This window comes from Gadus macrocephalus, chromosome 22, assembly GCF_031168955.1.
Source record: "Gadus macrocephalus chromosome 22, ASM3116895v1".
Taxonomy (NCBI): domain Eukaryota; kingdom Metazoa; phylum Chordata; class Actinopteri; order Gadiformes; family Gadidae; genus Gadus; species Gadus macrocephalus.
The window spans coordinates 13,385,061-13,400,087 of record NC_082403.1 but is presented as its reverse complement, the minus strand read 5'-3'; the positions used below and the strand labels follow the sequence as shown (position 1 = coordinate 13,400,087).

The 15,027-nt window shown below is 44.7% G+C and overlaps 2 protein-coding genes across 2 annotated transcripts in view; both read left to right on the top strand.

The window, feature by feature from the left end:
- Positions 1–4,854, top strand: part of pag1 (phosphoprotein membrane anchor with glycosphingolipid microdomains 1) — a 35,901-nt gene extending 31,047 nt beyond the window's left edge. Inside the window, exons 8-9 of the mRNA XM_060042676.1 lie at positions 849–908; positions 1,389–4,854. Coding sequence (XP_059898659.1) covers positions 849–908; positions 1,389–1,781 — 453 coding nt within the window. The 3' untranslated portion in view covers positions 1,782–4,854. The remainder of the gene's footprint in view (positions 1–848; positions 909–1,388) is intronic.
- A 1,119-nt stretch (positions 4,855–5,973) lies between these two features.
- The window catches only part of znf704 (zinc finger protein 704), a 49,592-nt gene continuing 40,538 nt past the window's right edge, over positions 5,974–15,027 (top strand). The window contains 2 exon segments of the mRNA XM_060042966.1: positions 5,974–6,890; positions 12,418–12,587. Coding sequence (XP_059898949.1) covers positions 6,615–6,890; positions 12,418–12,587 — 446 coding nt within the window. The 5' untranslated portion in view covers positions 5,974–6,614.

Genomic DNA, 15,027 nt, shown 5'->3' with positions numbered 1-15,027 from the left:
AAGTATTTCACGCACCAAAAGGATTAAAGATGTGAAGAAGTATTAATAACAATCATGCGGGGGCTATTGACGTTTTTTCCCCTGTCGGGTCTCCTTGGCGGTTTGGTGACGCTGTCAGATGCGTGCGTCTTGATTAATGGCGCTGGCCGTCGATCAGAGCACGTTAGAGTTAACAGAGGCAGAGCACCAAAACATCACACACTCTGTCACCCCCTATCGACTTTCAATCTGAGGCTTCGGTTAATGAATGAGCGATCGCATGTAACATCAGCTTCACATCCGAGTGACACAATCACACCGGACGGGTCGCTGTGATCTGGTTGTGGGATCATTTGGGTCATTTGTGTATTGTAAATTGCTTTGTTTAAACAGGTTAGTCCTTTAATGTAGTGCAGCCATCATCGATAACAAAATTTAATTTGGTTTAAATTTTTTGCAATTGCCTCTCTTGTAAAAGCTTTTATTGGCATTTTTCTTATATTCCAGTTTGACATTTGAAATGATATTGGAAATTAAACCAACTTCCTCAGAGATATGAAGTCAAAGAATTGCTGACATTAATGGGACTTCTGTTGCTATTATTACTTTTACTATCAACGCCCAAAAAGGAATAGCGCCCATCTGAACATAAAACATCCAAATTGTTCTGAAAGTACTAAAAGAGCCCAAAGATGAATCCGCAACGCAGAACAATCTTTCCTTGAATCTGCTGATTACAGCGTCTGCCTCCGTGTCTCGAACTCTTTTCCAGACTGTCTATTTCATTTTCATTTCTTTATTTCTTCCATTCTCTGGCTGTCACACAAAAAAAAAATAATCTATCCTGTTTTCTGCTTTTTCTTTTACAGTCCTACTCATCTCTGTCTCGCTCACCCAGCCTGGAGAACCACATTATGGCAGACAATGAGGTAGGTGTCTGCTAAACTCAACAGTGTTCTCTCCGACTGTCTCCCCCAGTCTCTCCATGGCAGCTGATTTGCATTGCGGAGACAAATCATCTGCCATTGCGGAAGATTTTCTGCTGAAAATGTTTTAGTGTGTCAATTGGGGGAGATGAGCTTACACCTTAGTCCGAACAAAAGACAGGCGGGCAAATAATTAACAGTTATTATGTTGAGCTTGACAGCACATTAATATTAAAGATAGATGCGTGATGAAGCTTGGTATGAAATAATTGGTATAAAAGTGTTTACATTTAGTCATTTTGTATCCAAAATGTTTTACACGTGAGAACAATCAAAGTACAGGCCTACGTACTAAAATGAGCCAGAACAGTTTCTAAAAGAAAACAACCGGACAGGATAGCAAAGGCTCAAGGAATCAGAGGATGAGGTGAGCAGTATTATTACACAGGTCCCTAACGCGTCCCCCCCCCCCCTCTCCTCCAGTCTGCAGTGTACTCTATGGTGGACAAGTCTAACTGCGTGGGTGGCCCGGAGACCGGGGAAGACCGGGAGCACGACTACACCAGCATCGCCGAGATGAACGGCATGGTCCCAGCCTCGTCGTCCAGCGACCTCTACGCCACCGTGAGAGACATTTACGCCCAGCCGGAGAGCCCCCAGGGCGGGGCGGAGGGGGAGGAGGGCGACCCCGCCGGCGCCGAGTCCACGGAGCCCTGCTACGAGACCATCCGGACCCCCAAGGCCGTGCCCGACCCGGAGGAGGGTGGGCCCGGCCTGGCCGCGTCGCCGGGGGCCACGGAGGGATCGGATGGCGTCGGGGGGGAGCCCGACTACGAGTGCCTCGGGGAGATGGGCGCGGAAACCTCGCGTCTCTGACTTCCTGTCTGTACAGGAAACGCCAGTTTGGATCCTTGTGGGTTATAGGTCAAGATCAGTGGACTTCGCCAAAAGACTTGAGTGTCGTCTCCTCCCCCAGTTTGACATCCCGTGTTATTTTTTATTTTTTTAGTCAGTACTTATGTGTTTTCTTTCAACTGCTTCGGTACGCTTAACGGATACATATCTGGCCCTTTGAATTCTCTCATCAATCAGGGTGAATTGGTACTTTTGATAACCTTCAACATAGTAGTGGCACAGTAATTGGGCATTCACTATATACAGGTGGGCACTTTTTAAATGATTTGGTTCAACACATTTAACCTCTGTTGACAACATAAACAAACATGATTAACTTAAGTCTTCAAAAAGAGATCCTCAGTGTAGAGCGTTGTACGGAAAAAGCGAAATATAATGACAGACTAGAATAGTCGAAATTCTAGTGTGGCATTAGTAAAAAAAAACGTATCAACATTGAAGCAGCAACTCCAATGTTAGTTGAGGCTAAGCTCTACCAGAGAACTCAATGAATGCCATAGCATTCCTGTTAACATGCACTTATGAAGGATATATATTTGCAGTTTGAATAGGGCAGCTGCAAACTAGTAACTAGTGTCTGCGTTGATTTTTAAGAGGAGACAGCTTCAGTTCAGATGTATTTCTCTTGAGCAGTCGGGGTGCCGTGTTGCCTGGCTTTTCCTCTGTCTGAGTGACAGCTCCCACTGGTAGTGTTTTTCCCCTTGATAACAGCCACCAATTGGCTACTTGGCACGCTAACTGGGTACAGCATGCTAAGGTCTCAGCCAATCACAGCTCGGTTCTTTCTTCAACCGGGACCAACGATGTCAGTATAGACGGATATCCCTGGTGACTGTTGGTGAGCATTTAAAGAGGTTCTACTGTAAGAGATGGGAAGTCTGTGCTTCTACTTGCCACCCCAACTTGCAGCCATGCAAGACTTTCGAAAATACTACAAAGAAAACAATAATCTGAGAAATGTTGAAACCTAAATCAATAGTTCATTTGTACACATCGTATTGCTCATGCATATCATTTGTAGAGCTTTTTTTTTCTCATGGTATATTTTTTAAGAGATTCATATTTATTTTAAAGTGCTTTGTGTCATGTGATTGTTTGGTGTGCTTATGTGGTACATCTGTGAGAGGAAGTAAATCAGTTCTAGAGTCGGAATTAGGATGTGACCTAAGAAAAGTCTGTTCGCAAAGGCAATGACAGATGGCACGGTACAGATCTCTGCAACTTAAAAAATATATAGTTTGAAAGGAAACAGTCTTGGTGTAACTATGGTTACATAATGTGATCTATTGTAAACATGTTTTTTTGGTTTCAAAATATTGGGACTAGTGTCCAAAGAATAAGAAAAAAGTTAAACTGCAATCTGGTATGGATGTATGCTACGCATTATTTGATTGTTTTTACTACGGATATCTTTGCCCGTTTGCTAAGCCTCATGTAGATGTGTTCAGTATTTAATCCAATTGGCAGATCTTTTGCTTATTGGTTGACTCTAACGGTACTGCATTCGTATGACGCTTCTTAGGGACCTCCTGTTGTTAATCTACTATCATTGTTGTACAATTTGAATCTCCATTGCCTTACTAGCACTCTGAAAAAAGAACAAAATATCGACAGTTTGTTGTACTGATGATATGCCATGCATTGTCATTTTACTCGCTATGAATTTGATGTATGCTTTTACCTATATTGTACGATGTCCATAGTGGTTGAATATGATTTTATAAGTTAGCACTGATGTATGTCTGTAATGTTGTTTTAAGGGAAATATACAAAAAAACTGTTGTTAATTGGTTTATCTATCTATACCTTTGTATTGTGCTCAAAAGTATTTTCCAATCAGTTGTTAAAACAAAAAATGGTACCTTGATTCGGTACCTGCATCGGTAACACACAGTTGACTTACGGTACTTTATTTAAAAGCTGTAGAATTTATGTCTGTGTGTTGTTTGATGTTTATTTACAAAATGGCCGCAGGCTCATTGTTGTCGCTTACAGTAGAATCCATCTGTAGCAGGAGAGAGAGGGGAGCGATGAAACCATGAATCTCCTTCAAATCTCTCTCCCCACCCTTATAGGAATATGGTATTGTTGTATCAAGGCTACAGTTTTGTTTTGTTCATCGGAGAAGCGTGTGCTTGTACGCACAACATCCAACTACAATCAAAGCCCTGTATGACTGCTACCGTCTTAACTACATGGAATCAGACATTTTCTATGTGTTCTTTGTAAACGTCCAATGTTCCACTTCTCCATGTATGTACGTGTCAAAGTAAGGAGGACCTTATCGCATACGAGCAGCACGCCATGGAGCCTCGCTACCGTCCCCGTCCCTCATAAAAGAGGAAACACATGGCAGTTTAATACATTAGTCCTTCATCTGGCTGCTGTAAAGGGCAGCTCAGTGCGTGATAACGCTCCACACAGCGCTGGTGGATGCTTGCTCTAAACGTTTTTTAGTGCCAAATCTAACCAGGACATCTCTCTGTCTCTCTCACACACACACACACACACACACACACGCACACACGCACACACACACACACACACACACACACACACACACACACACACACACACACACACACACACATTAGCTGCTTTAAATGGTGGTGCAGACTTCAAAACAAGCTGAAGGGATGCTCCCTTGCTCTCCCCCTCCAAACAAACACACATGTGCGCACACACGCAAAACAAACGCTTTTGAGTGGAGATGCTCCCACACACACACACACACACATGCACGCACACATGCACACACACACACACACACACACACACACACACACACACACACACACACACACACACACACACACACACACACACACACACACACACACACACACACACACACACACACACACACATCCAGGACCAGCAACGTGCTCTCTAATGTTGCCCCTACTCACTGCAACAGGCTAACCTTGTTATGACAGCTATTGCCTCTGTGTTAGCCCCGCCCCCTTGCTGCTTCCTCTGTCGGCATGTATATATTCCATGGCATCAATTATTCTATTAAACATACATAAAGTGACCTTTGACGTCTCTGTTTTTCGTGGTATGTATTATGGAAGTGGTTTGAGTGGGGGTGGGGGGGTTGTAAATACATGCTATTTGAATATTGTCCGGGGACAGTGTGTTGAAGTAGTTGGGTCTGTAGCCTGACCGGGGGGGTAGCCCCGTGCGGCAGCCCTACGCCAGTAGAGCGGTGATGTATGCATGGATCCCTGGTAATTGGGATTCATCGTAATGATACGTTAGTGGCCTGCACAGCCGGTATATGAAGAAGAGTAATGATATGGCTGGAGGTAACTACATCTAATGATGAGATGGAATCAGTTGAAGCAGAATTAACCTTTGTTACCTTCTAATGCTCTTTAACGTGCTGCCCTGGTTCTGCTGCGCCGGGAACAATGGAACCATAGGTGTTTACTATATTCCATAATTCAACGTCAAATGTTACAACGGTTATATGGCATCCATAATGTCAACAATGGGATTGAATTTAAAACTTTGATTAATTAATGTGAGGAGCACAGAGCACATCAATAGTCTAATAATACAATTTAAAGGCTGCATATTATAGACTGATCCGATTCGAGAGATTAAAGAAATGGAAATCGATAGTTTCAAATCCTTGCAATAACTGTAATTAGATTTAAAGATTAACATGCAATTCCTTAAGACAGCATTAATTCATCAAAACCTATAGGATTAGGCTTTACTTAACGTGTGTGTGTGTGTGTGTGTGTGTGTGTGTGTGTGTGTGTGTGTGTGTGTGTGTGTGTGTGTGTGTGTGTGTGTGTGTGTGTGTGTGCGCGCGTGCGCGCGTGTGTAACTGAGTGTGTGTTTGACATTTTGATAATTCGAAAGGATTTTTTAAGACCTAATACAAAAATGTATGACAATGTGAATATAGTCTGAAATACTGTAGCCGCGTACAGTTTTTCCTTTCTTTTTCCCGTCTTTCCCTGAGCCTCCTAGTTACCTCTCCAAGCTTGCGTCATTGTTTTGAATGGAGCATCCTCCCGGCTTTCTTTACCTTCTGTAGGACAGAAAGGGGAGCGTAGGCTCGTGGAGGCGTGTGCTTTTGTAGCCAATCAGATGGCGTCGGCACCCAGACTGCACATGTTTACAGGCAGCATTCCGCCGGTAGAGGCACAGAGCCCTAGAAGCCGCACACGGACAGGATTCTCGCAAAACTGGATCCGGATTTCCTAATCGGCGCATTTTCGGTTCTTCTATCATCCACGCAAGGAAAATGATGTAAATTGTATCACAAATGTCGTTTATTTACCGACTGTGACACACCAGAAAAGCGTCAGTATCTTATTTTTGCGTAGAATATATCATTTTTCAGAAATCGTGTACAAATGTCATTGTCGTTCCATGAAAAACAAGTTTTCCGTGTTTCCCCTGCAGCTCGCTGGCTCGGAAGGAGCAGGGGGAAAACAAACACGTCGAAGGGAGAAAGATTGGTAGCCGGTGAGATGTAAAGATTGTCAGCCGCGATTATCATCGTATTCGTGTGTGTGTTTGTTCTGAACGTTGTTTTTTTAAACTTGGAGCCGTCGTGTGTCGCCGGCCGGCTGTGTTCACCGTGCGGGTTCTGCTCCTCGAGTATGTGGTCGCTTCCTAACGGTTCGTCAGTGTTACCGGAGCGCCCGGTCCTTTCGCTGCGGGTTGCTGTTTTTCTCGACACTGTTGATCAACTATAAATCGACGGCCGTCCGTACAGCATCGAGCGGGTTTTCCCCCCACATTTGTGCATTTTGCATTGAATAAATTTCCGCCATGCATACGCGGCGTCTGGTGAAGCGGTCGATCCTCGGCAGTCGCGTTTATGCGCCGAGTCCTACGGGGGACGGGGCGCCGGTGACAGGAGTGGTCCAGGCTGTCAAGCAGGAAAACAGCGACGTCTCCTCCACCACCTCCACCACAGCACCGCGGCGCAACGTATACACCGTGCTCCTGCAGGACGGCAGCCTCAAGGAGTTCTCCGAAGAGGAGATTGCCTCGGGGGCCAACAACCAAACGCCGGCCAGAGGACCGCTGAAGCCGAGTTTGAAGGTGTGTTTAGTGTGTAGTGTTTTGTGTGTTTTATTTATATATATATATATATATATATATATATATATATATATATATATATATATATATATATATATATATATATATATGTGTGTGTGTGTGTGTGTGTGTGTGTGTGTGTGTGTGTGTGTGTGTGTGTGTGTGTGTGTCTTGCATGAGGACTGAGGAGCGCCTGCAGGACTGTGTTTTTGTTGTGCGGTGTTTTGCAGCGTTTAACCGCTTCACGCAAGGAGCGCTTTTTTCTCTACCGCTGCGACTTGCATTGATGGCAAATTTTGTCCACCATGACAATAAAATGCCGATTCCGCTTGCAGTTTTCTCTGCAACAATGGGCTGTCAGGTTATATTCGTGGCATCAGACAAAGGGCTTCGCTCTGATTCATTTGATAGCCTGCTGCCTGCGCAATGTTTATGTGAACTAGTGGGTGGGAATGGCCAACAACAAACACGGCCTGACTGCAGCGTTTTTGCACCGATACGCATGTCTGTTTTCAATTAAATAATAAATATATGACACTGAAAGACATAATAAATGAATTGGAAGATGATGGCATTTTAATTAAATCTGAATATATTCCAGTTAGAAACCATTGCTAAGCATAGGACTAAATGTCTGCTATCATATTTCTTGATGGTTGTCACGTGATTTGTATCCATTTGAATGACATAATGTAATTTTAATCAAGAGTACTAGTACAAAATATCTAGCCAGCAAGTAGCTGTTTTTATGCATTGAAGAATGACAGCTGGACCGTGTATCAATGTTAATATATTCAGGTATGCAGGTGCATGATGTAATCCTGCATGGTTTGATAGTAATGCAAAACTATAGTGAAATATTTTATGACATTTAGCTTTTCATAACATTATTCTGCAACATGGTTTTGGCTACAAGGACATGTTTTTTTCTGTACACTCGTAAGTTTTTGTAATAAGGACAACGAATTAAAAGAAGCTGTCTGTGGCTTTTATTGAATTGCAGTTCAAAGATCGCAGAAATATCAATAAATGAAGAACAGCAATTACACCATACCAACACATCAGCACAAAATCAACCAAACAACAACACAAAATAGTAGTTTGTCTTTTTGAATTGTGTTGTGCATGTGAGCCTAGAATGTTATGCTGAATTCAACTAATCCATTGGCTAATGTTACTATTGTCGGTGTACTGTACGACTGTTTAATACAGATTTACATCAACACAAGACCGGTCACAATCTCATGGAGATTCAATTGATAAAGAAGGACAACAGGGGCTGTGTGTGTGTGTGTGTGTGTGTGTGTGTGTGTGTGTGTGTGTGTGTGTGTGTGTGTGTGTGTGTGTGTGTGTGTGTGTGTGTGTGTGTGTGTGTGTGTGTGTGTGTGTGTGCGTGCGCAAGGGGATTTTTAAAGGTGCGGGTTGGATCATTAGCTTTCTGCTAAAACCAAAAGAAAGCTTTGCATTGACAGGGAGAGCATGTGGAAAGTCTGTGTGCGGTCGGGAGTGTATGGGGTCGGGTTTGTGTTTTAGTAGTGGTGTGTGTAGCCCAATGTGGTGTGTAGGTGTGTACCCCCTTTTGGTGGATCATTAAATTAGCATGCTACTCTTACCGAAAGAAGGCTTTGTATTGATACAGGCATAATGAGAGCATGTGGAAAGTCTGTGTGCAGTCAGGAGTGTATGGGGTCGGGTTTGGGTTAGTAGGGGTGTGTAGCCCACTTCAGCAGCTGCTGTACCCCCCCCCCCCCTGCTCCTCATCCAGTTCAGTTACAACAAAGCGGTTGGCAACAGGGTGCAGGGGGGGCTATAGTCTAAAGAATAAATAGGGAGGGCAGCATGCCAAGGAAGCAGGATGACTACCCCGTGTTTAGGAGAGGGGTGGGGATGGATAGAGTGCCACTTGTTGACTTGCTGGCTGCCTGCTTTTGTGTGTGTGTGCGTGTGCGTGTGCGTGTGCGTGTGCGCGTACGTGCATGTGTGAGGGCTGTCACAGAGATTTCCCTCCTGGTAACAAAGGCACATGCCTTTTTCTCGTGTTTGCCGGCAGTTTTGTCACGCCTGCCATTGTTGTTGTTGTGGTTGTTTTTGATTTGGCGATTGGTTTGGCGGCGTGGTCAGCGGGGACAGCTGGTGGGCGCCGGGGGTTACGCGCTACACCACCACGCAGGATAACATGCTGCTTGGGCTCCTTATCGGTCGGCTAGGAGACATAAGCATCAGATGATTGGTGCGTGTTTGATTTGTGAGTCGGGGCGTTGGCTGTTGCATGCGTGTATGTCCCGCATTGTGGGAAAGGCATGTTATGGACGCTGGGTTACTGGGTCAGTGGCCAATACATGCACTCACTGACCATGGATCAAACTCTGTTGTCTGGTTCACAACCACCCTAGAGAAGGACCGAGAGGATGGATGTTCAGGTGGACCGGGTCTAAAAGGCTGCCAAGAAGCAATTGAATCACGTCTCTAAATCCAATCTGCCTCCTAGTGATCGTATTTGACCATGCATGTGACCAGATAGTCATGTATCGCAAAACACATTTCTCAAAAATGAATAGGGATGTGTGCTCTGTTATGGAAACCACCCAACCGCTCTGCCCAACACACATCATAACAACACAGGCCCTGGGTTTGGCTTTTTAATGTTTTAATAATGGAGGTCTGTAGGCCAGCTGGGCTCAACTATATTTCTGTCCAGTATTTTAGGATGACTTAAAATGTGCCTTTCGCCTGTAGGTTTTTGCTGTTGTGTGAGTTTAGGTGTTGGAAACATCCATGAATTGGTTGTATTTGGTGGTTCAAATGTTAAGCAGGGAAGTGAAAAGATGGGCAGATTATTCTAAAATGTGTAAGACTCACAACCAGTGTCAGTTGAAATGCCATTGCAACCGCTGTGTGCCGGTAGATTACGCTAACTCACATCACCCTAACAAAAGAACATAGCAATATAAAGATACACAGGGTAAGATACACTCAGGTCTCCAGATCGGTAATAACAATCCTAACCTTACCTTACTGACTTCACTGTTTTTAAACTGAACTGAGACCAGGCACAGGCAGTGTGTGTGTGTTTGGGTGTGTGTTAGCCTACCTTTTGTTTCGTCATTCCTTTGTATTTTAGTATGGATTTCCAAGGTAGATTCACCATTTTTGTTTGAACTCTCTGTCTTGGAGCCTTATCGATTGGCCACAGAACACTTGGGTTTTGTGTCTGGAGACAGTTTTTCAGGTCTTTAGGCACCATTTGGGCTCGAGGACTTGAGGCAGTGTTCAAGGGTTTGGTTTGAATCGATGGCACTGCGCTAGTTGAATTGTGCTATGAGGGGTTCCAACCGACATGGGGTTAGAAGAACTCTAAGGTTTCTTATTTAAGGGGGAACTGTACCTTTAGGACCCATGTGACCGCCGTGTGTGTGTGTGTGTGTGTGTGTGTGTGTGTGTGTGTGTGTGTGTGTGTGTGTGTGTGTGTGTGTGTGTGTGTGTGTGTGTGTGTGTGTGTGTGTGTGTGTGTGTGTGTGTGTGTGTGTGTATTGTGTGATCATATCTATAGCCTCCTGAGGTCTGGTTAGATGAAATGTATGATAGTCCATGATGTTAATGTTTGGCTCAGACCCTTCATCAACAATCTCTGCTTAAGTTCCCTTAACAGACCCACCACCACCCCCCCTTAATACTACCCCCCCCCCCCCCCCCTCCTCACACACATCACTCCCACCATGTCCTGGGGTGGCTCGTAACCCCTATCTGCAGGAATCTGATACGGATTTTGTGTGAATCCCTGTAGTGTTCAATGGAAAGAAATGAATGGGATCGTAAAAAATGGAGACAATTAAATCTGCATGTGAAAGTCAAACTGGAAATCCCCCGTACTGAACCGTATTTGTAGTGTTTGAAGAAAATATAAATGGTGCACAAGGCTGGGGCGGAGGGGGTTTAATTTATGGGCCGTGAAGGCTTGCTTTATTATGACCTTTGACACACAAAGGAGCAAGATTCTACGCTTGACAAACTGCGGCCAAAAGCATAACTATTAGTTTGTGTGGTATAGTGTGTGTGTGTGCGTGTACTACATGTGTAGTATATAGTGTGTGTGTGCGTGTCTGTCTGTGTTTGTGTGGTATAGTGTGTGTGTGTGTGTGTGTGTGTGTGTGTGTGTGTGTGTGTGTGTGTGTGTGTGTGTGTGTGTGTGTGTGTGTGTGTGTGTGTGTGTGTGTGTGTGTGTGTTGAATAGGGAAAGGGAAGGAGGGATTATAAATAGAGGGGTAGACCCTTTTGTCCGTAATACACAAATTCCTCCCTGTACGTGCTGACAAATACACACCCACCTGCGCACCTACACACACACACACACACACACACACACACACACACACACACACACACACACACACACACACACACACACACACACACACACACACACACACACACACACACACACACACACACACATTCAATGTAACGTTTAATTCATGTGTGTGTGCATATGTGGCACCATGAAACACCATTGCTGATACACTAAAGCCTCTCTCTTGTCTGCTTCATCAGAGGAGCACCACACACACACACACACACACACACACACACACACACACACACACACACACACACACACACACACACACACACACACACACACACACACACACAATCCTGCCTAATCTCCCCCAAGCCGTTGTAATCCAGCCTGCAGTTTGACTCTTATCTAGATAGTTCCCTGTGTGTGTGTCTGTGTGTGCGTGTGTGTGTGTGTGTGTGTGTTTTGTGAGGGGACGGGGGACGGTATTTGATTGTGCATGTCGGTATCGGTGTGTGAGCGTGTGCATGCGTGTGCATGTGGGAGTGTGTTTGATTAACTTACCTTCAAGCCTAATCATGTTACACTACATGTAAACCCCCTTCACACACACACACACACACAACACACACAAACATGTACACACAAAAATAAAAAAAGGTCAGGCCAATGGCTCCAGTAGACGCCCACGTGTAACACGCTGTTTTCTCCAAATTGGTTCAAGTTACACGCTCAGAGTATGTGTGTGGATACGTGCACGTCTTCGTGTGAATGTATATGCGTGGTGGTGCTGACAGCGTCAGCAAGGTTAGCTTCTTTTGTGGGCAAACTAGCGACGTGTCGCCGGTTCTGACGTTTCACTGTCGGTCTGCGTTTTTTATGGTGATGAAATATTCAGTCATTCCCTCGTCTGGAGTGAGAGAGTGAGAGTGTTGACGCGGTGCCTACAGGTGTGTGTCTTATCTCCTCTTCTGCACTTATTTACTCTGCTGGGAAAACATTATTATGATTATTGCATACTATTCTATGCAGTGAGCATCTCCAATAAGAGAGATCTTTATGAGGGGATTAGCATTGCTAACCCCCTCATAACCACACACACACACACACACACACACACACACACACACACACACACACACACACACACACACACACACACACACACACACACACACACACACACACACACACTCCAGTAGTAAAACCCTTGGCTTCTCTCTGCAGCAGAACTCCAACAATGGGTTTGGCGAGGGTCCGAAGGGAGAGGCCCCTGAGGAGCAGCGGCTGGCGGAGGGCAAGCGCCCGGGCCGGCCCCTGGACCCCGACGCCCGCTCCGTGTCCCTGCTGGAGCAGAAGCGCAAAGTGGTCTCCTCCAGCATAGACGTCCCCCATGCCAGGTCAGTGTGTGTGTGTGTGTGTGTGTGTGTGTGTGTGTGTGTGTGTGCGTGTGCGTGTGCGTGCGTCCCTTCATGCATGACTGCATGTACAAAGAAAGGCAAACATTGCCTTTCACTTTGAGGCCTCTTTTACTGTCACACAATATTCATCAATCAGTGTTTATTTTTATTTCCCAGAATTACATGCCGCGTACACGTGTTTTATTTATTTATGAATTGATGATTTAATAATTCAAATGTTTTCATTTTATAAATGTGTCTTCGCGTCTTTTTTCTGAAAAACCTGTGCCACTAAATGGCACAAATCGTTAGTCATTATTACAATGATGTTTGTCTGGTGATTTCCTTAATTGCAAATTGGTGCATTGTCTAATCACTACAAGCTGTGATCTTGAAACCCCTGACCTCATCCTGTGTGTTCATATCAATCACGTAGATCCCAGTCCGCTAGCCATTTAGCAAATTATATCAGCACTACAGCAACAACCCTGGCAAAAGATTCAAGCGCATTAGCCTATTAAAACCGGGATCGAAAACAATGGGCACATTTCTTATTAATTGAAAACGTGTTGCGTCGACACATGAAACCATAAGCCGCGCAGTACAACCGTTTCATTCTCTCGCTGTATTGATCTCACGAATCCACTCTCACCACGGCAATAGGACATGAATATACAGTTGATCATGCCATTGACAGAAGAAGAAAGCGATGCATGCTGGAATACACTAATGGAACACACTAATCCCTTATGAAGCAGAGGGGCGTCACAGGCCTGTCCTCCCCATCACTTAGCACTGTCCGCTCCCCGATAAGGAGGGGTCAATGGCAGCTGGAAAGTACAATATAAAGCTGTCTGTTTCCACTGCTCCATCACTCTGAGCTCTCGCCCTGCCCCACATCCTACAGTTAAACGCCTTCAAGTCATTGATTCGGTTCCTCTATAATCCCCTCTCTTGTCGCCCATTCAGAAGAAATATCTCTTTTAAAACCCCATTTATTTTAATGGGACGTAGCAGTGGTTGTGTGTACTGTGTAGCCCCCTGCCGTGATGGTCTCGGTGAACAAAGGGAAGGTTATGATATTGATATCTATATTGTTATTATCGGGATGGGATATTGATTCTCTCAATCTCGGTTCTGGAGTTCATCTCAATGAACTCATTGAAATAATTTATTATGGCTAAATCAAGTTTGATCTCAATTATATAACCTCAATGATCCATACTGAATATTTTATAGGAAGGAGTGGCCTAATATGAATGAATCGCTAAATCCAATCTGCTCGGGTGCAGTGACCTTTATCTCAAACATTTGAAATAGTAATTGTTCCAAGCCAGCATCATTGTTGTTAGCAACAGCCAATCAATGCCGACGAGCAAAACCAAAAATATGATTTGTTGAAATTAATACAATGCTGAATTAAAGATAATGTTGCTGTTTCGTGAATCCTATGCGACACATGAAATGCCTTTTTTCTGAACATTCCTGCCATCTAGCATGAAAGCATGTGCTAGCCGTCAGACGGCTCGGTGACCACTTCTCCCAGTGCCCCCTGACAGGGTCTGTCAGGGGGTTCCAGTCGTACAGTGCGGTGCTGCTAGTGAAGGCATCACGTCCCATCGTGTTCTCCATCCCTCCTCCAGAGCCTTCCATCCTCTCTGCGAGCCCGACATCAAAGTAGCAGTGTGTGCGCTGTAGGTATAGGTATAGCCCCCGTGTGGTGCAGAGACTCTGCTGGAGGAGTCCTAGTTTGCGGTGTGTGATTGACAACAATGACGAGTTGGCAGCAATGCTTGGCCTCATAGCATCTGGTGCTGCTTTGATGTAAAAATGTGAAAGATAAAATGAGTACAACGGTAGCCTAAAGAGTGGTTCTAGTTAAAATGAAAATAATAAAATAATGCCTGTTTAATAGATTCGTATGGTTAATTGTTTCGTTAACTCTGCTTCGTACACTTCTCAAGTTTAAGTTTAAGGTGCTGAAAAAGAACATCAAACAAAACACAGCTTTTTCAGCTTGGTTCACCCAGAACCGTTGGAACCGTTAGAAGCGTCTCTATTTCTAAGTGGAGGCCCTTCTCTCTCTCTTTAATGGCTTCTCCAGTACGCTGCTCGGCCATTATTGCCTGTAGATTAAGATCCTTGACTCTCATCCTCTGCACACCTGTGACCCATTTCCACTCCCGACTGTCTACTGGAGAGAGAGAGAGAGAGAGAGAGAGAGAGAGAGAGAGAGAGAGAGAGAGAGGCCAAAAAGGTGTGAGGGAGTGAGAAAGAGGAGTTGTTGGTACAAGATGAGATATGTTTGGGGAGAGGAGGGTTGAGAGAAGAAAGTAAGGATGAGGGAGTGTGTATCAGTGTGTGTGTGTGTTGTGACAGTGTTTAGCGTGTGGCGATATGGAGAACGTCTGAGCGTGTTTCCTCCTTGTATTCTTCATTG